The sequence below is a fragment of the Beta vulgaris genome, chromosome 3 (genome assembly GCF_026745355.1).
Source record: "Beta vulgaris subsp. vulgaris cultivar EL10 chromosome 3, EL10.2, whole genome shotgun sequence".
Taxonomy (NCBI): Eukaryota; Viridiplantae; Streptophyta; class Magnoliopsida; order Caryophyllales; family Amaranthaceae; genus Beta; species Beta vulgaris.
In genome coordinates this window covers 46,197,589-46,219,000 of record NC_079204.1, presented here as the reverse complement: position 1 = coordinate 46,219,000, position 21,412 = coordinate 46,197,589, and the positions used below count along the sequence as shown (strand labels likewise).

The 21,412-nt window shown below is 38.3% G+C and overlaps 2 protein-coding genes across 2 annotated transcripts; one reads left to right on the top strand and one right to left on the bottom strand.

The window, feature by feature from the left end:
* Window positions 1–422: 422 nt before the first annotated feature.
* LOC104906736 (protein WHAT'S THIS FACTOR 9, mitochondrial) lies at window positions 423–1,985 on the top strand. The gene has a single exon (XM_010695533.4). The coding sequence runs from the start codon at window positions 487–489 to the stop codon at window positions 1,774–1,776; it is 1,290 nt and encodes a 429-aa protein (XP_010693835.2). The 5' UTR covers window positions 423–486; the 3' UTR covers window positions 1,777–1,985.
* A 12,223-nt stretch (window positions 1,986–14,208) lies between these two features.
* On the bottom strand, window positions 14,209–21,384 carry LOC104906735 (DEAD-box ATP-dependent RNA helicase 37). The gene is made up of 7 exons (XM_010695532.4): window positions 21,075–21,384; window positions 19,879–20,678; window positions 19,668–19,751; window positions 18,796–19,038; window positions 18,005–18,172; window positions 17,765–17,878; window positions 14,209–15,256 (listed from the first exon to the last, which is right to left on the bottom strand). Exons 2-7 carry the CDS (start codon window positions 20,632–20,634, stop codon window positions 14,729–14,731), a joined length of 1,893 nt encoding a protein of 630 aa, XP_010693834.1. The 5' UTR covers window positions 20,635–20,678; window positions 21,075–21,384; the 3' UTR covers window positions 14,209–14,728.
* Between the last annotated feature and the right edge of the window lie 28 nt (window positions 21,385–21,412).

The following is a 21,412-nucleotide window of genomic DNA, read 5'->3' as shown; positions in this document are numbered from 1 at the left end:
TCAGCTAATAGTAATATGAATGATAAAATAAAATAATAGTCGATATTACAAATATAATACTTCTCCGTTCTAAAATAAGTTAAATACTTCTCTCAAAAAACTCACATAAAAATGATGAGTGTTTCACTTATTTCATAACAAAGGAAGTATTATATGATAATCATAATGGTACATTAATTAAAATTCAAATTTAAATTTGTTGATCATTGACGATTTGAACTTTATTGGACCTGATTGTAAGTTATTGGTAACTTATTGTACCTTATTGGAATTTATTGGACCTAATTAATACTTATTGACCTGACTAAACCCGATTGAAATTTAATTAAATTGAACTAAAGTGAAACTTAATTTTTTTTTGAGGGAAGAGAACACACCAATAATCTATTATTTTCTACATTTTTCCAACGACCTCTTCGCTAGAGCATTGCCCTGCACTCCTATCCCTCCAACCTAACGACGCAAAATTTTTACTCCCTCTTCTAAATGCTGTTCAAATCCCAGAACTTCATCTCCTTCATAAAATCTTACTCTCTCTCAACCTCATTGAACCACCAACAATGGCGAACCATTACCAAAGTCCGCCTAAAATGGGTGAAGAACAAAACTATCGACCACATCATCGACAAAGAAACCGATCTCAAAGCCGCCATGCTTCTCAAAGACGCCATTAAACGTTCTCCAACTTCTTACATCACCGCCAAAACAGTTGTTGATTGGCACAAATTCCTAGGTCTCACTGTCCCAGTTCTTCGATTTCTTCGAAGGTACCCAACTCTTTTCCATGAATTCCCACACTCTCGTTACCCTAGTTTACCTTGCTTTAAACTTACTGATTTAGCTTTAACATTGGACCAACAAGAACAGTTAATTTATGAAAATGATGAAATGGGTGTTGTTGAGAAACTTTGTAAAGTTCTTATGATGACGAAATCAAAAAGTGTAGCATTGCAATCAATTTATCCTTTGAAATGGGATTTGGGTTTGCCTGATAGTTTTGAGAAATTGATGGTTTCTAAGTATCCTGATTATCTTAGGATTGTTAAAGGGAGTAATGGATTGCCACATTTGAGCCTTGTGGAATGGAGGGATGAGTTTGCTGTTTCGGTTTTGCGAAAAAATTGTGAGGTTAGTGATTTAGGTGATGATTATAAGGACTTTAAGAGGGGACAAACTTCATTGGCTTTTCAATTGAGTTTTCCTAAAGGTTATGGGTATCAAAAGAAGGTTAGGGCTTGGATGGAGGAGTTTCAGAAGTTGCCATACATATCGCCGTATCAGGATTCTACTAAGCTCGATCCTAAGAGTGAGCTTATGGAGAAACGAGTTGTTGGATTGTTGCATGAGTTTTTGAGCTTGACTATACATAAGAAGACTAAGAGGAACTATTTAAGGAGTTTGAGAGAGGAATTGAATCTTCCTCATAGGTTTACTCGAATTTTTACCAGGTATCCAGGGATATTTTATCTGTCTTTGAAGTGTAAGACAACAACTGTTACTCTCAAAGAAGGATATCAAAGGGGTAGATTAGTTGATCCTCATCCATTGGTTCGTATCAGGAATAAGTTTTATCATGTGATGCAAACAGGGCTTCTTTATCGCGGTAAAGCTGCTAACTTTTTGTCGCAGCAAGATTGCTTGCTTGATAATGCTGGAGATGGAGATGGAGATGGCGATGGAGAAGATGAAGACAATAATATGGACGAGGAAGAGCATGAGACAGAAGAAGAATACTGGCAGGAGGAAGGCTCCGGTCCAGAAGACGCTGATGAGTAGTAGTTTATAGTTGAACCACACAAGAGCACTAAGAATGATTCGGAAATTATGTATTTTTCTGTCAGCTTATCTTTTGGTTCATCAGGCTGATAGCTTCTGGTATAATTATTTCTCACCACAGATTATCACCTCCTGGAGATCAAAGAAATTGTCGCGAGATGTTCATTCGTTATATTGATGGTCTATGATAGATACGAATGTTTCATTAACTGTGGCTGGAAGATTGTGAGCTTTCTTTGTGTAATGGTCACTTTGTATAAGGGAGTTGGATTTTCTGGTACATAACCCCTGTTCTGGCCAATGTATGTGTATGCCAAATGAAATATTTGGAGTTATGTAGTTATGTGTATGACCAACTTAGAACCTCTTTGGAATAATCTGAGCACATACTGAAATTGAAAAGGCATTCCTCCGTGACTGCAATCTGAAGTTATATACCCATATCCTATAACTGAGTGGGAACTTAGATCCGTCTGGATATGCGCATTTGGATTGCTGTTGCATATTCAGCTCCGGTTGCAGCGGCTACTGCTGTTTTCTTGATCTATCCAATTGGTCAAGGAAGGTGGTTTTCTGATGGTATGCCTCTAGGAATCTCTGGTACTTTCAACTTTATGATTGTCAAGCTGAGCACACGAGGAATGTTCCTATATCTCTGATAATCTCTTTTTTCTCTTCAGGAAAGTTATGAACAAATGATTAATCACTAAGAGCTTGTTCAGTGTTCATTGGTTTTTTTGTTTTCAATTTTCAAGAAAACTAAATTTAAAAATAAACAGAATAGAGTTACAAACCTTTTCTCTATTGTTTTTTTTCTCGTTTGGGTATCATTTTTATTGAAAACTAATATCAGAATTATAGAAACCTAAAATCTTTTACAACTTATATCACATTGTTTTTTAACACTTAAAACAAAAGCGAGAGATTGATAATAATACTAAACATTAAACAAGCTCGTAATTTCCAGTTTCCTTCTGTCTTTTTTTCGAGACAAACATGATTAGTAAAAATAAGACTATTATCAAATTCATATACGATTAATATTCTGACTTTCAAAAACATGAAAGCATATATATATATTTTAAAATAGCAGTGATATTGACACACCCAACGGATTTTATGCCCGAAGAAAAAATGATCAAATGAAAGTTCCACTAGATGTTTTGAGGTTGTACCCAATTTCAGAAGTTGTTCCCTATACAGAAGAGTAACTGGTCAATTATCTTAATTAATGACGTCGGCATTAGAAGTAAAATTGTAACTAGATAATGTCAGTTTTTTTCAAATAATTATAAAAACCAAGAGAATAAAACTGCTTGTTTTCATGCAAAATTTCATGCAATATTGTGTTGTTTTTCCCAAGTACACCTTCACAATGGGATAACAAAATTGAAGGTTCATGATGGAAAATGCTTCCCATCTTTCAAAGGGATGACAAAGTAACCCCAGTTAGCAAGATTACAAACAACATAAATATACATAATTTACCTCAACTAGGCATCTCATCTTCATCACAGATCCCAATCCCTTATCTTTTTGTTCCGGTATGGAATAAATGCTTGAGAGTGAACCGGTATCCTTCAAACGCATAAGTCGGTTTGGTGTCCTGCAAATAGAACACGTAAACTAACCTGAGGGGTTGATCCGAGGAACGTCGCTCCGATGCCTAAGTCAGTAAAGGGTAATAACTGGTATATCTCAAGTAGAGTATAATGATATATGTGAACGTACCTTATGACTCAAATCAATGGGGTATTTATAGGAGCCGGCAATGTCCTTGTTAAGATAGGACTCTGCTCCTATTGGTTGGATACAATTCTATCCTCTTTCAATACTTATCTTTAGGCCCATAGGCACATTTAGATAATTACTGGATTAGACCCCAGGCCCATAAGAGAATGGCCCGGGTAAGGAGTACCTTCAAGGTATCCTAATAAAATCGATATGACGTAGTCAACGGTCCTATCACGAGTATGTTATTCATGACGATCTTTAGCGGTTCCTTAAAAGCGGTATGTAACTCAATCAGACCCCATACAAGTAGCCCCAAAGCCGGTATGCCTGATAGAGGCATGTCCTGCTTAATAAGTGATAAACCGTCATGGATATAACCGTTTGAGAATTGCGTAGGAATATCAATCGTCACCTCAGTTTGCATGAATGGTGTCAGAAATTTATTAGTAACTGCTCCACAGTTGTTTCTGTACCTCATACCACGTGACATGATCAAAGACGGGAAGACGAAGAGTCGCCTAATCCAAACCGTAAATTTTTCTATAAATAGGTTATGGGTGACTTCCGTTGTCATTTTCAACTTCGCTCTTCATTTGCTTACATTCTCCCAGCAATCTTTCTCTCTCTAAAACTGCTCCCCTTTCGTCTGCAAACTTTCCTGCCGGCTGATGTCAGTGCTCGTTTGCTAAAATCCTCCAGCTCTTTACTTCCATGTATTTCCCAGAAATTTCCTTCTTCAAGTCATTCTTTCTAAATTATAATCATGTCATCTGGATCTGATTCTCAAAATAACACTAAAAGTCCCTCCTCAATGACCGATAGTGACTTAATTTCGATAGTACCTCATCTAGTCCTATTGTTTTCGCTAATTCACCGGTAGTGGACTATATTAGAGAACATAGGACAAAGAGTCATCACTATTATTGTAGCAATTCTGGTAGAACTAACGAGGAGCCGGCAGTGCGTGCCTCCCCTCTCACTGCCATTACGAGGCTAGGGAGCGCTTTAGGAGTTGGTCAATATGGGACCATGGTGGGACTTGCCAAACGCTCCCCCTTACTGTTTTCCCCCGGCGAGCCTTCGTCTTCCAGGCCGGCCTGGGCACCAGAGGAAGGTGAGCCCGCTCCAGGGCCGTCAAGGGTAGAGAATGAGGTGTCGTCCGTTGATTCGGACGAAGTAGATAGCGTGATACGCACCCTGATGTCTGACGGGGAATCGACCACCTTAGAGGCCGATGAGGACGAAGACCCTCATGAGATCATCCCGGAGGAGGAGGATGAGGATGCTCTGGCCGACTTGTACATGCCGCCTAATGAGGCTGGTAGTGTAGCCTCTGTACAGGTTGATGCTGATTGGATGGAGATCTGTAGAGAGAACAGATTTTGCATCAAGGGGCTGGTATATTTTGCCTTTCCGGAAGACTATAAACTAGTATTACATGCCATTGGGAGCCGAATAACGGATTGCCCTCCAGGACATGTCGCGATTTACACGCACATGTTAGACTTTGGCCTCCGCTTTCCTCTGGACCCAATATCGTCAAGATCTTCCAGGCATGGAATATCTGCTTAGCTCAATTAACACCGTCAGGATGGCACAACCTAATAGCCTATGCCTCGACTGTCCGGTATAATGGGTTCCTTGAAACCCTTAACATTTTTTGCAAGCTTCGCTGATCAAGGAGGATGGCTCTGCGAAGGGTAAGGGGGGCGGGAAAAGGAAGAGACCACGGACTGACTAAGATCAAGGTCGGAGTGGCTGGATGTCTCTATACACGAAGGGAGGTAAGCTGACGGTTTATCCCAAGCTTACCTCCTTAAAGCATTGGCGCCCCAGATTCTTCTGGGTGAAGGTGTCTTCTGACTTCCCCCCCCCCCCCCTGCGCCGTCAGTGGACCAAGCATCGTCCAAGGATGGAACCAGCCCTGTTCTTGACATTATGTGGGCCCTAGGCGAAGTAGGAAAAAAGGGCCCCTTCAATTATCTTTTCATTTTTCATTTGAATATATTTCAATAAAAAATAATAAAAAAAATCATTCAATACAATATACCTAATACCTAAAGATAAGTAAAACTATCTACTTTAAAATTTCCACTAACTTAATTTCATTGAACTTGTAAAACTATCTACTTCAAAATTTTCACTAACTTAATTTCATTGAGTTAAGTTCTTACTTGTATGCATCATTTGACAATCTAACTATCCATTTAATCATAATTATAATAGAATGTACTTCTAGAGTTTCCTCATTTTCTCTTATGAAAACTAAAAGCTCCTAGAGCAAAAAACTGTGCTACACCTATATCTACCACATAACCAAGCATCGACTAGAAGTTAGAGAGTACGAAAAAATCACATGAGCACATAATCATTTCTAGGCCTTTCTAAATTCAAAAAAAAAGTTTACAAATTAGAGAGTATTAATCTAATGAAAATTACTTCACTTTATAGGTTATAGTTAGGCCTCTAGTCTAGCGGGCTGCATTTCCTACATGCACAGTATATATCAACACTTAAGTTTACTTATAAAAGAGAGATAAGACAATCAAGATACAAGGAAAAAACTATAAATCATACCAACTCAGAGATTGAAGATGAAGATTTAAAGACAGAAGAAGGGAGATGTCGTTCGATGTCGGCCGCCGCAGTCAACTAAGGTTGTTGCTTAACGTTTGTAATATTTAAACTCCACATTCTCCAAATCTCAAGATCCAATTCCAAAATTCGAGTGAGAATTGAGAAAGTTTATAATGGAATTTCTTCAATTTCAATTGTAATTAGATGTTGTTTGTGAATTTAGATTTAAGGCTTGAGTTTTGTCTATATTCTAAAAAAAAATCATTGAGTTGTAGAACTGAAAATTATTAATGGGTTAATTGATATTTTGCTAGTGTCAAGAAGTTTAATTTTATTTTGGCAAGGGTTTGATTTTTTTTTTCCTTCTTTAACGTTGATATTTATTGGAAGTATGTAAATTATAGTTATTAGACTTAGGAAATTGTACTTATTATTAGATGGGAGAATCAATGAGTCTCCAATAAAGGCTGAATTTAGGCAATTAAACTGTCATTGGAAATAAAAAAATATGGATTAATTGACAGTTGATTTTATTTATTTCCTTCGATAAATTCTATTAATTATGGGGCCCATCCTGTGGTGGGCCCTAGGTCGTCGCCCCTCTGAACTACCCTCGGGATCGGGCCTGGAGCCATGCCTTATTTTCTGCTGGAACACCGTCTCATTTCTATTTTTCCAGATATGCCAAATAGTTACCCCAAACACCATCACCCAATCTTGATTACCTCTAGTATTAAGTGACATCCAAGTATTCCAATCACTATTCATAAACTCCTTCATGTTAGGTTGTTCAATTTTTCTGTTTGAATTTAAGACCATGTTCCAAATAGCCCTAGAATTGTAATAGTCTCTAAAAACATGCATATGATCCTCCTCCTTATCGATACATCTAGAACACTTTGAATTAAAATTATGGATTTTAGTTTTGAGAATAGCACCAACTGGAAGTATTTGGTGGCCAAGATGCCACAATAACATTGTGTATTTATAGGGTAGGGCATTTTTCCAGAGCCTCTTCCAATTGATTGGTGAATGGTGAAAGTAACAATTAGGAGGAGAATTTCCTGAACTTCTTAGCCCCCAAGCTAACTTGTCTTTTTTGTTGTTGTTAGAAGGAATGGGTGTGGAGATAATGAGATTTATCAAACTTTCCGGGAAATAGGGTTTGATATCATCTACCCACCACTTGACATTTCTAACTATTCTACTAACTCTCCAGTGTTCTAAGGAATCCGGAATCTTTTGCGCCACACATTTTATTAGCTCTTCCTCGCATACCCATTTGTGAAACCATAAGGAGGTGTCATTACCATTTCCTATTCTATGAATTAAGCCATCTTGTAGAACTTTCCTACCTTTTATGATATCACTCCACAAAGGTGAATCTCCATTTTTATGTGCATAGTTCATGAAGGAAGCTTTATTAAGATATTTAGAAGTCAAAATTTTTGTTCATAATTTTTTCTCATCTTTAATAAAGCTCCAACCTAACTTGGCCATGAAGGTAATGTTCCAGGTCTTGAAATTGCGAAAGCCTAGTCCTCCCATATGAATAGGTTCACTCACCTTATCCCAACTCATTCTAGAAAATAATGGCTTTTATATGTGGCATTCCAAAGAAATTTTTTACAACTCCTCTCAATTTCATCAAGAATTGAAGTTGGCAAGATAGCAGATTGCATGGCATAAAGAGGGTACGTGCTAAGGACAGATTTAATAAGAGTAGTTCTTCCAGCTATGTTAATTAACTTAGCCTGCCACCCCCTTATTTTATCCTTTTTTTATTTAAAATGGAAGCATAATCGTCCCCTTTCTTCAATTTGTTGGGCAAGATACTAACTTCTAAATATTTTTCAAAAGAAGTAGTGTTAGACATTCCCATTTCTTTACTTATTAGATGCCTATAAGAAGGACTTAGGTTAGGAGGAAACACAATTTTAGATTTTTGAAGATTAACAAAAAGACCCAATTCATATCCAAAGTTATGTAACACCTCCATTATGACTCTAGAGTTTTCTACAGAATCCCTACCAAACAACAAAAAACATCATCAGCATAGAAGATGTGAGACATGTCAACATTGTTTGTTATTTTAAAAGGGATTCAACTCTTATCCATGACCTTTGTTTGGATTACACAAGATAGTCTTTCCATACAAAGGAAAAACACATAAGAAGAAAGCGGATCACCTTGCCTTATTCTCCTTGAAGGACAAAATTGATTAGTAACTTCCCCATTCCATAAGATTGAAATTCTCGGAGTACAAATGCAGCTCATGATTAGTCTAGTTACCTGAGATGGAACTCCAAACAACTCCAAGCTAAGGTTTCTTTAATAAAGCACCACTTAAGACTATCATAGGCTTTAGAAAGATCAATTTTTAAGGCCATAATTTTCACATTCTTTTTACCCTTCTTAAAACTACGAGCTACTTCTTTAGTAACTGAGATATTGTCTAAAATATTTCTATTGGGAACAAAGCTTGACTGAATGGGATCAATAATATCTTCCAGAAATGGTTTAAGCCTATTTGCTATAGTATTTGTTAAAATTTTGTTAATAGTGTTACAAAGACCTATAGGCCTTAAATCTCTAAGTTCGGTAGGATTATCAACTTTTGGGATTAAAGTGATAAAGGAATCATTAATAGACTGTGGAATACTTGCCGACTCAAAACCAGAAATGACCAGATTAGAGATAGAACTCCATACTACCTCCCAATGCCTTTGATAGAAGATTGACTGAATACCATCTGGACCAGGAGTTTTGGTAGGATGCATACCCCTTAGGGCATTCCAGACCTCTTCCCCTGTACAAGGTCTATTCAAACTTGTTATAGCTTCCTCACTAAGACCTGCTCTAAATCCAAGCACCTTACTAGCAGGAGAACTAACCTGAGTTGTGGCAAAAAAGTTCACGAAATGATTGACAACCAACTCTTTAATCTCCTTATCCTGCACTAACCACTCCCCCTAATTGTTTTTCAGGGTGACTATTTTTGTTCTGCTAGTTTTAATCTTAGAGATAATGCGGAAGTATTTGGTTTTCCAATCCCCAAACTTACGCCAATCACAACCAACCTTTTGGGCCCCTTCAATTCTTTCCAGCTTAAGGATGTTATTATAATCAAAAAAATAAATCCTTCTCTAGAGATTCTACAAAAGGAAATGTTTTTTTTACACAACGCAATGTGAATACCGTTAAGTCTTGCTAAAAGCCTTTTCTCATTATTGATGGTTGCAAAATAATGCGATTTAAGCCAATTTTTCTCAAAATCCAAAGAGTGAGCTCCCCAAGTAGTTTTAAGGAATTCAGGAAATGAACTATGTGAAACCCAAGACTCTTTGCAACGGAAAGGAAATTTTTTTGAAAAAGTTGAGGTTTGTAATAGTTAATCAAAATTGGGCAATGATCCGAATAAGTTCTCAGTAAATGTAATACCTGAGTGTTTAGAAAGTGGGTTATCCATTCCGAATTTGCAAGTGCCCTATCAAGCCTTTCTCTAACCAAGTGAATACCCTCTCGACAATTTCTCCAAGTGTAATCAGGACCCTTATGTTTCAGATCCATCAGCCCAACACTATCCATCCAGCTTTTCAAATTTCTTCCTTGCACCTGAGTGACTTTTCTCCCTCCCAATTTCTCCGACTGATCAACCACCTCATTAAGATCTCCAACCACCATCTAAGGAGTATCCTGAGGAAAAGGGTTATCCTTTCACTCCTTCCCAAATTTATTTTTCTCTCCTCTTTTTACTGGTGCATGCACCCCTGTGATTACCACTTCCGAAGAATTAGAACAAATCTTGAAAAGAGAGGGGAAAGTACCTATCTGAAGGTCCCAAGTTAATGAGTTGTACACTACTCTTCCAAATCATCCAAATTCCCCTTTTCCTGCCAACTGGAGGAATAACCTTATATCCACAAAAATCTATCTGTTTCATTGCTTGCCTAGCTCTGTCTTCTCCAGCTTTGGTTTCAAGAAAAATCACAATTCCCGGATTATGAATATGTAATAAAGATTTCAAGTGTGGCACGAAATCATTACTTCCTTCCCCTCTTATATTCCATAGTAAAACATTCATTTTTCTACATATAAGAGCTTGATTAAGATCCCAATTCTCACCATCAACCCCCTGTCGATTCACCTGCTGCATGTCCAGCTGCCAATTCCTCCATTCCTCCATCCTTCCCATTGCCCATATGTCTTATTCCAATAGTGGAGTTGCCATAGCAATTATCTTCGATGCTATGTTTCTCCCTCCTATATACCTTGCTTCCATCTGAATTGCCAACTGAAGTCCCTGAAAATTGAAGATTGAGAGCATATTCTGAGACAATGTGACGTCTTTACTTTCGCTTTAAGATAGGATGCGAAATGATGGCGGGTTTCTTGGAGGAATCATTAGAGCGCTTGAAAGAGATTATGAGGGTACTAATTCTTCCTTGGAGAGCTCCTTTTGATGCTTTGTCAGGTAATCGATTGAGGCTTTGATCAGGGCTATCTTTGTCTTTGGAAATGGTTTCATTTTGAGGAGAGACCATAGTTGAGGGGTGGGAAAGGATGGAAATAGGGGAAGAGTGTGAGGAGTCAGAATTTTGGTTATGTAGTGCCAGTCTGCAGATCTCGGAGGTAGGATTTTGGTTGTGTGTGAGTTTTGGGGAGGTGATTGGATCTTCCTGCATGGAGGAGGGAATGAAGAGCTCTGATGGGGGTAAAGAGGTGGTTTTTGAGCTAGAGGTTTGATTACTATTGTGGAAGACAGGTTTTCCTTGTTCTTGAGTTCTAGGTTGGATATCTGAGGGGTTTAGGGGAGGTGGTTGAATTATTTGCATGGTGGACTGCATTTCCAAGCTCACTTCCATTGGAGATGAGCATTCCTTTCTCTTTCTCGTTTCCTTTTGATTTTCTTCCATCCTCACTTGAATTTTTGTTTCTTAGAATTGGTTTTTTCTTTGCATGTAATCTTTCTTGTTTCCTCTCCCTTTCATCCTTTATATTATGTTCTCTTTGCTCTTAATAAGTTGGTATGAATATCAATCGTTTTTTCAGCAGCTCTATTTCTTTTTCTAGAGTTCTGGGCCTTTCTTCCCCAATCACTTCGTTTTATTTTTCTCTCTCTCCTAATGAGGCAGTTAACTGATTGTTCTCCATTTATCTCGTTCTCCTTACTTGGCAATAACTTCCAATAGTTGCCTCGGGCTTCCTTCTCAATATTTCTTCCACCCTTGTTGTCTTTTCCGCTGCTTAAACTCTCCTTTCTAACCCAATTAACTCTACTTCTCTTACCTACTTCCTCATCATTGCTCTTTTTCAGCTTATTTAATATTGTTTTGCGTTGAAAATTCCTCCTACCTTTACTTACCAATAGCCAAGGGCCATATCGATTCTCACCTAATTTTTGCATTTTATTTGAATGTTTTCCCTCTTCAGATTGGTTATAGCAATTTTTTTTCTCTGCTCGTATCTTTTGGTTCTCCTAAAGAAATGGTAGCCCCACTGCCTGAATTCTCCCCTAACAAGCCAGTTTGCCCATACCCTATCCTTATTTCCTCTAGTTGCATGTTAGTTGTTTTCGGCCTGTTCATTTCACGCTTGTCCTTTAAATGCCCAATCTTTCCACATGCAAAACACAATATCCCAATATTCTTATACTCCACACGCTGCCATGCTGCACCAACTCGCACTTTTGTCACCAAAGGATTTACCAGCGATAGTTCAATACAGATTCTAGCAAAACGACCCTTAGTTATTTATTTATCAGTATTGTAGTCAACTTTAATCGATTTACCCACCTTTTGTGCAATTGCAAACAAAGCATCTTTTTCATAGTATTCTATCAGTAATTCCGGTAGTCTGATCCATACAGAATTATTAGGGAAAGCGTTTGTGGAAGCTCGAAAGTTTGGGTTTGATCTTGTAAGCATCAAGTAATGGTTTAAGATAAACCATGGTCCTCCAAAAAGTGCTTTTTTGAAATCATCTAGCAACGAGAACTTGAAAAAGTAGACATTGTGGCCTACATCTATCATTTTCGGCCCTCCTTTTGGATTCCATATTCTTCGAACTCTTTGGGCCATGAATTCAGGCCACACTCTAATTCCAAGACATTTGCTCACTAATGTCATTTGCCATGGTTCTGTTAGTCTCTTAAGTTCCTCCTTAGAGAAACTTACCACCCTAAAATCAGAAAGTCCTATTTCCTCCACCTCATCCTCCCACTCCATGGAGGTTAACATTATTTTTCTTGCTTCTGAAAACCATTGGGAGGATCCAGCTACTATTTCACGGAAAGATGGTTTTGCATTTTTATTGTTGCCATGCATTCCATCTAGCTCCTTCCCATGAGATGGGTTTTGATCTAGTTCTATTTTCATATTTATTGATCCAGATAGTAATATTAGTGGTTGATTTGCATTCCTCCTTGCATTCATCTCCTGCTCTTGCTGGTCCACATTGACTTCGTTTGTGGAACCTTCCCTCTGTAAGGGTCCAGGGTCCAGGATCCAACTCATGTAGCATACTTACAAACTACACTATGCAATCAATTAAGGGTAATACACTTGATTAGATGAATGATCTTGAAAGAGCATGCAGCTCGAAAAACGAACCCCAATAATCCTAAAAAGAGAAAATAATACGTAGTGGACTTTTCTTTCTAATAGATTCACTCCCAAGTTCCTACATATGAAACATGCAAGAAGAAATTCTAATGATGAAAATTCTAGAGAGAGAAAGTTATCGAGTATTCTTGGAAAGGGGTTGTTGCTAGTATCAAAGCTTCATGAAGTTCTCCAATTATATTTGGTACTCTTCTTATATATAATACATTTAATTAAGATTGCAGTGAGTACACTCCATTTCGATTTGGATTGTAGACGTGTATGTATAGTGATCTTCTAGAGACTAGCATGACCTATCAAGAGAAGGTTTGTTTTGGTCGGGAGTCGGGAGCAAAACATTATCTAGAAAAAATAGTCTTCTCAATTTCCTTTATTAAGTTTGCTATGGTGGAAAATAGTTTCCCTATAAAGGAAAAACAGTTCCAAGAATGGAAAATGAAGAATATGTTCCTCCATATTCTTTTCCTTCCTCTTTCTCTTCTGTTGTTTATCATCTCTCCTCTACTATTATCTGTATTATTTTCCCTAACTTATTTTTTGCAATGAACTTAAGGATCGAAAACTTTATCACAACTACGTTGATCTTGAAAATGATTTGATAAAGATGTTTCCCGTTCAACACCAAGCATTCACTGAATTATAGTTTCAGAAATCAAACCACTTAAATACCCTCCGTAATAGAAGAGCTAATTTCTTTTGCCAATAGTACGTACCCCATTCTAGTTCTGATGTACTACCATCATTATCAAGCATTAGCATGGTACATACCTGCAAATTCTCCAATTCTGCATTGTGAACGAAGAATGCAAGGACTGTAATTTTGTACTCGTGTGGCCATGTATAAGACGCAATTTCTAGGTATGGAATGCAAATTGCACCAAGGCAATACGCAAACATAACCATTATAAATTAGATGCAATTTCTTCATCAATCTAACACTAATAGTAAACTGTAAACCTATCATAAATTTGTTTATTTTGTATTCAGGCTGTTTGAACATTTTTCCATGGAAATTTTTGATTATATTTTGGTTGGTTCCTTGTACAAACAAGTTAAAAAAGAAAAGGATATAATCCATTTGAGAAACATGGATAGAACTTAGAAGAGAAAATTGTGGCGATTAGTCTTTAAAAAAGGAAAATGTTTCCATCGGTAGATCCACCCCATACAAATCAAACAAACAAGTACAGGAAAACCACTTCTCCGTTGAGAAAAAAACCATCATAATCCTAACCAAACACCGAACCTCAAGTGACATGGTATCATTGCAACCCCAAATAGGGTAGGAACCAAACATCTAGCTATAATTTTAATTTACATATTACTCCAAACCCTGGATGTAATCTATCTATATTTACATTAATTAGTATTTGAAACCTTGGAACTTAATTCTTCTATATTTACATTAATTACTTGGAACATTCAGTGTCCCTTACCACTTATCCCTCACGTTCATGGGGAGTGGACATATATTGTATACAATCCCAGCTAAAGCCACTTATGCAGAAAAAAATGAGCATTTATTCCCTGCTAGAATTTATACAATAGTAGAGAGTAGCAATTTTATCCATACTGATAACTGATAACTGATAACTGTAACTAACAAGAAAAGAAGAGGTGACGAAGCTGAAGCAAATAGTGTACCCAATTGAGAACCAACGGCAAAAAAGCAGTACTTTCCTCATATTTTCACCTCCCCATATACCCAACCCCATCAGACAGCCCCAGCAAAGACATTACAAGAAGAAATGGAAGGAAAGCCCTAAGCTTGATGGCATCAACCAGCAATAGCCTACGATGTTAGTGTATAACAATCTCTAATGAATATCACACATCTAACTCTGAGAGACTAAAATTTGGGGTTTTACAAACCCCACTTTGCTAGACGCCCCAAGCCTATAATAGAAATTTTTCAACAACTCCGGCACTTTGGGCGGACACAAAGAACAAATTACCACAAAATTATGCGTATATACCAGGAGGTGAGAGTATTCAACACTGATACAACTAGAGTCGGGCTAATCCCAAGCACTAGACGCACCTGGATTATAGCCACCTCCACCAACTACACCTCCCCCTCCACCTCCACCACCACCTCCATAGTATCCCCCGCCGCCACTGTTGCTTCCACCATAGTAATCATTGCCTCCGCCACCTCTGTTGTTGAAGCCGCCACCATCTCTCCTAAAGTCACGGCCTCCGAAGCGGCCACCCCCAGTTCTCCTGTTTCTTCCTCCACCATAAGATGCACGTGACGCATAACGAACCAGCCAATCAGGTACTTCTTGGTTTGCTTCTTGCATCAGCTCAGCCATCGGTCGAGCTAGGGACATATTATTTTCATTGAAAAAGGCCGTTGCCAATCCACTTTTTCCCGCTCGTCCTGTACGTCCTATCCGATGGACGTAATCATCAATGTCATTCGGGAGATCAAAGTTGATTACATGTGCAACATGAGGAATATCTAGACCTCGAGCTGCCACATCAGTTGCAACCAGAATAGGAGTATTCCCACTTTTGAAGGACCTTAGTGCAAGTTCTCTTTCCTGAAAGAGACAGGTGAAATCCTTGTAAACAAAGTCACACTGAAATAACAAAGAGTACTGTAGCAAAATAAAACCTTTTGAAAAATCTACCAAAAAATATCACAAGCAGCAGTTATTATAAGAATCTGTCAGTATAATTATGCAGCAATGGCAGCATCATCTGGTTGCAAAACCTAGTTATTTGCTTTCATGATTCAACAGAAAACATTTCCTTCATAACAATAGCCAAAAAGGGAAAAGCCATCTAGGTGACATATCTCCCACATAGATCTTACTCTAGAGAGTCAACCCATCACAAGGTCAAATGAGAGACGTGATTACTTCAGATCCTAGATATGCTAAGAATTTAACAGCCACCAAGTTTTCACAGATACTTCATAGATCTAACATTCTAAATTGGTACTGACTCCACGTTTTATATGGAGACAAACCAAAAAAATCTCTTAAATTAAGAGCTTGTTTGGTTAACCTTCAAATACATGGGAAATCAGAATTCCTAGGAAGTAGGTATATGTGTTGTTTGGTTGGCAAAAACATGGGAAGTAGAACTTCCTAGGAAGTTCTATTTCCTACAAAATGGAGGAAATAACTTACCTAGCCCCCCCTAGGTAAGTGGAAATTCCCATGGGAAGTAGAATTTCCCATGTTCAACCAAACAAAAAAATGTACTTCCTAGGAAATGAAATTTCATGGGCAATGCAAATTCAAGGGAAGCCATACTTCCCAACTTCAACCAAACGACCCCTAAGAAAAATTGAACATAAATATAATAGAGAACTACAGCGATCAAAATATTTACCATGGAATTTTTCGTCCAACAATGGGACTACAATAATAAGCAAGTCTTCACGATAATGGAATTGAAGAATAGATTCTAAATACATGTGAAATGCCTTGGGACCATCACCCATGGCAAACAACAAGCAACAAAACATAATTTCAGGAGAATGCGAAGAAACGACAGCTCTCATTAGAACCACACAACCTCTTGATAGCAGACCAGAAGTAGACGTGGATTTTTTTTTTTGGTGAAGTGTGGATATATATAAAATACGTTCCATAGACAGTTCAAAAATCTCATAAATGGATTAAACAACCAATTCATTTTCATCGAATCCAAACTATCTCACACTAAAATTTGCTTCTCCAGAGAAATCACAAGAGTAAAAGGAATCCATCCCTAAAGATTGGCCCACCTTCCTTTTTATTAGTCCCTAAAAGACTGCTCCATTTCCTATTTAAGTGACATGGTCCCACAATCTCTCTCTACTTTTTCTCCTAACCCACACAAACATAAAAAATAAAAATAAAAACTACCCAGTCAACACAACTCTTAACGGAGCAACAGAAAGGACAACCTTTACTGGAGAACTAGTGAAAATGGTAAATTCCAAAAAACTTGAAGTGCAGTAGGAGAATAACCAAATTCACATCAAAATTCTAGGAAACACATCTTAAAAAACAGCACTGGGAAACTTGGGAACAAACAACATAGATGGGGGAATCTTAACACTTTGTTTGGATAGGAGGAAATGGATGGAAGGGAAGGAAGGAAAAGGGAGGGGAACAAGTTCCGTTGTATGGATAAGGGATTGGGAGAAGGAGACATTTTCCCTCCCTCTTCAAAAAAAAACATCATCCCTCCCAAATTGGAGAGATTTGAAGGGGAAATGGAGCTCCTTCCTCCCCCTCCCTTTCCTACCCCTCCCCTTCCTTTCCCTCCTAAATTGCTTTCCAAACAAAGTGTAAGGGGCGGAGTGAATAACACAAAACAGTGAATTCCGTGAAAACGTGAAGTGCAATAAGACAATAACAAAATTCACAAACAAACTCAGAAAACAGCATACGGGAAAAGTGAGAACAGATAACTTAGTTATGCAATTGGTAAGCAGTCATGAATCAGGTATAAATATTCTTAAAATAAAAAGGCAAACATGTCACTTATCTAAAACCACAACAGATTGAGTAAGAATATGCAGTTTTATTGGATAAAATCAACCACTCAAGAACATCTAATACCCAACACCTTGAATAACTGGGTCAAGTTCTCACCAAAATATTCTTCTATCCTATGTAATTCATACTTCTTCATTTCACCTGGAGCACCCATGTCAAATTTTCGACACTTCTACATGGGTATGCACGCTTTGACAATTTCCTTTTGGCTTTTGACAAAACTAGCGGAGTCGCACAATTGAGGGCACACACCCGTGTCCAACACAAATACCTAAGCCCTAGTAACAAAACTTCTATTTACTTTGGTTGGTAAGAAGGCCCTCAAATCTTTCGAGTATTTCTTGGTCAATTTCCTTCAAACAGAAAATCCATTGACAAACAAGCAAAATTACGCATAAAAACATAAATGAGTCTAGCTACATTACAACGAACCCACTAAAGAAAGTATCATAATTCTTTGAATACTTTAGCTCACACAGCAAATATATTATATAAGATCAAACCAATGCAAACTGATGTTGGCTACTGACGTCAAACTCTTAACACACACACCTGCTGTGTTCGATCACCATGGATACTAGTTGCTGGAAACCCATTCATACCCAACCAGTGCTCCAATGCATCTGCCCCTTTCTTGGTCTCCACAAAAACAAGTGTCAATGCTTGCTGCAGTATCAACAAGAACCAAGATTTACTATCCAAACTACAATGGACAAATTATACACCAAATGCAACTACCAGCACAAACGCACTCAACATCATCACCTTGATCTTTCAAATCCAAGTAATTACCTTCCCATGTGCTCCGTTTGCTTTTTGAGCGTGAATAAGATCCATTAAATGGCTCCTCTTATCAGACTCATGCACGAATTCAACCCTCTGAACTATTAAATCAGTGCTTGAGCCCACCCTTCCAACAGCCAGGAAAATGTAATTGGATAGAAAATCAGACGCCAGCCTCTGCATGTTGAAAAACTTTAGCAAAGAAACCAGATGTGTGTGTAAACAAAACAGATGCCTGCAGGTTAAAGTAGGATAGAAGGATAGCTTATCCAAGTGAAGTTCCTATCCTTTGATCACAGGGAATAAAAAACTGACATGCTTTTGATGATACATCATTCAACAGAAAACCTTGGAATAAGAGACCTAACTTGAATAGTATGGTAATAGGCTAAATTTTAGTTTGCTAGTTTTTGTCTCATAAATTCAGTAGGGGTATATTCACAACTTTGCTACCCATCCCCCCCCCCCCTCAAAAAAAAAATCACCGTCTCCTGTCTCTTTTGGCCAAATAAATTTAAAAATTGAGCCACTCGATTGCTCACATGGAGTATTTGGCCTGAAAAAGATTAAAAAAAAATGGACATGATCCAACTTCTTTACAGAAGACATCAACTAACCAAGGTCTTTCAGTGATGACTTTGAAGAGCATGAAGGGGCCTACAATGCTACCATATTACATGGGGTTGCTCATTGAACTAGCAACACGTCTAACAGCTAACTGAGTCTAAGTAACCTTTCTTATCCGAGGGGTTTTCAGGGGTACGGAGTGGGGTTCAAGACACTGTAAATGAGAACTTAACCTGTATCTCCTTTGGGAAGGTTGCACTGAACAGCATCGTCTGTCTGACACCTCGAGGTGGCATGTCAGTTTGTTCAACAATCTTTCTGATCTGAGGTTCAAACCCCATATCCAGCATTCTATCAGCCTCATCAAGTGCCAGGTATCTAATCATTTGAAGTGATACTCTAGCCCTCTCAAGCAAATCTACCAGTCTTCCCGGGGTCGCAACAAGAATATCGACTCCTCTTTCAAGCTCACGCAACTGTAAAGAGCCATACATCATCAGTACAAATTGGATGCCTAATAATACAGTTGCAGTAGAACCAATAGCACAAAAGATACATCCTATACTCTAAACAAGCAGGAAAACAAAGTTAAATAACAATAAGATTGATTGATATTTCTTACTTCAGAATATCAAACCTGCAAAAATATCCCAATAAATACTGACTAAACTTTTAACAAAGGATGATGATGTACAAACTGAGTCATGGCAGCATCTACTGCTCAGCTTATCCTTTTCTTTATTCTACCATGCACATTAATATTTACAGCTGATAACAGAAGGCCAGAGACTTTGCATGTAGCAGCTGATCAGACAACATCAGAGAGGTACCTAAAAATCAACTACTTGTAGCATGAAATTAATGCACTTATTCTGAAGCAAAATACACATAATTTTAAAAAATGAAAAGCCAAATCAACTGTATCAAGACATGGGAAAAAGGGTTATATCCAGACAATAGCAAATTAAATTCATGGGCCCAGAACCCATATTTCACAAACACAATTAGCTATGTTCCTTTGAGATACCTATTTATAGTTTTTCTAGCCAGAGCATTTTGCATGGTGCAAGCTATAAAAAAGCAAAGTATAAACAGAAATAATCACCTGTTGGCTGATTGGAGCTCCTCCATATGCAACCACCACCCTGACACCAGTTTGATATGCAAACTTTCGAGCTTCCTCATTTATCTAAGTTAAGGTCATTACCAGTTATCAATCAGAGATTATGCACATTTCGGAGAAAAGTCAATAACAACTTACGAAAACAGCTTTAGGAATACAAATATATAATCATCAGCAATCAGTAGAACCTCACCTGCACTGACAACTCCCTAGTTGGAGAAAGAATAAGGGCAAGTGGATATACAGTTCTATATCCACGAGGTTTCTGAATCTCTTGACCCTTCATTATACCACTAATAATTGGAAAGCAGAAAGCTGCAGTTTTCCCAGAACCAGTCTGAGCACATGCCATCAAATCCCGTCCAGCAAGGGAAATTGGGATAGCATGACGTTGAACTGGCGTCGGCTTCACATATTTGCATCGTTTAATGTTTGCATTAAGCTCCTTCCCGAGGTCTATATCCGCAAATGTATTTACAGGGGGTGGCACACTATCCCCGCTAGTCTCCACAGGAATATCCTCATAAGCATCAAAGTTGATGCCAGAATTCTCCTGCTCCCCAAACGCCTGTTCAGGTTCTTCCTCCGCCTCATCATTAGCAAAAGGGTTTACCTCCCGGTCCCTACCACGATCCCAACCCCCACCTCGGTTATTCCATCCAGCTCCACCCCCACGACCACCACCAGGATACCCAGTGCCACCACCTCCGCCACGGCCAAAATCAGGTCTAGAACCACCAGCCCACCGAGGGCCTCCAGGCGGGGCACCAAGGACCGGCCTATCATTAACCAGCGGGGGTGCAGCCTGTGGTGGGCCAGATGAAGAATCTGCAGACGGCGGTCTGTTACGAAGATGTGGTGGTACATAGGTGGCCTTGGTTGGCCTAGCAGTACTGCTAGCTCCATTCTCATTCTCAGCCGCCACGGAATCCGCCCATGAAGTCCTCATAATAGCAAATCTCGTTCAACGAACGTTGGTCCAAAAAAAAATTCCTATCAACAATCCCAAAACACCAAATATTACGACTTTTTTTAAAATAATTGCGGCTCTTCAAAGTTCCGATCAGAAACCCTAGTAAATGGGCTGACGCAATAAACAACAAAAACCCTCAATTTCAAAATCAATGACAACAAAAACCAACAACATAAAACCAAAAACAACAAATGAACACATGCACTTCTACCTCATTTATGCTTCATTATCACGATAAAATGAACAAAATTAGAAGGAAAGCAACAACAACTAAGATTGAAGAACAGCATCGAAAATCGTAAAAAATGAAGAAAATGCAGTTTAATCCGCGAACAATTGAGACAAATCTAAGCTACGAAGAAGAAGAAGGAGAGAGAAAATGAAATGACGAAGAAGATGAAGAAGAAGAGACGAACCTGTAGATTGTGGTGAGAAAAAAAAAAGGTGAAAACGCAGAAACCCTAATTTTTTGTTGGCGAAATTAGATCAGACAAAAGCGAAAATATCTCCTATCGCAGATATAGATAGATCTCTTTACCTCTCTCTCCTATCTCTCCTCGTCTATCTTGCTCTCTTTTTCTCTCTCTCTCTCTTAATCTCTGTTTCTATCTTTCTCTCTCTCCAACTGCGAAGCAAAAATTGGCAAAAGATTGCGGTTGTGTCCTAATTATAAGGTGGACGGCGGACTTCTCATTCTGCTCTTTTTCTTTTTCTTTTTCTCTCTCCTTCACCTCAACCTTCCCAGGGTGAACAT

Bases quoted from the DNA above. Each gene is read 5' to 3' on its own strand.
- LOC104906735 (XM_010695532.4), bottom strand. From the start codon at position 20,634: ATGAGGACTTCATGGGCGGATTCCGTGGCGGCTGAGAATGAGAATGGA. The intron at 19,039-19,667 runs GTGATTATTTCT...GGCTCTTTACAG, and splicing joins GAGCTCCAATCAGCCAACAG to TTGCGTGAGCTTGAAAGAGG. The intron at 17,879-18,004 runs GTAATTACTTGG...TTGATACTGCAG, and splicing joins CAAACGGAGCACATGGGAAG to CAAGCATTGACACTTGTTTT.
- LOC104906736 (XM_010695533.4), top strand. From the start codon at position 487: ATGCTGTTCAAATCCCAGAACTTCATCTCCTTCATAAAATCTTACTCT.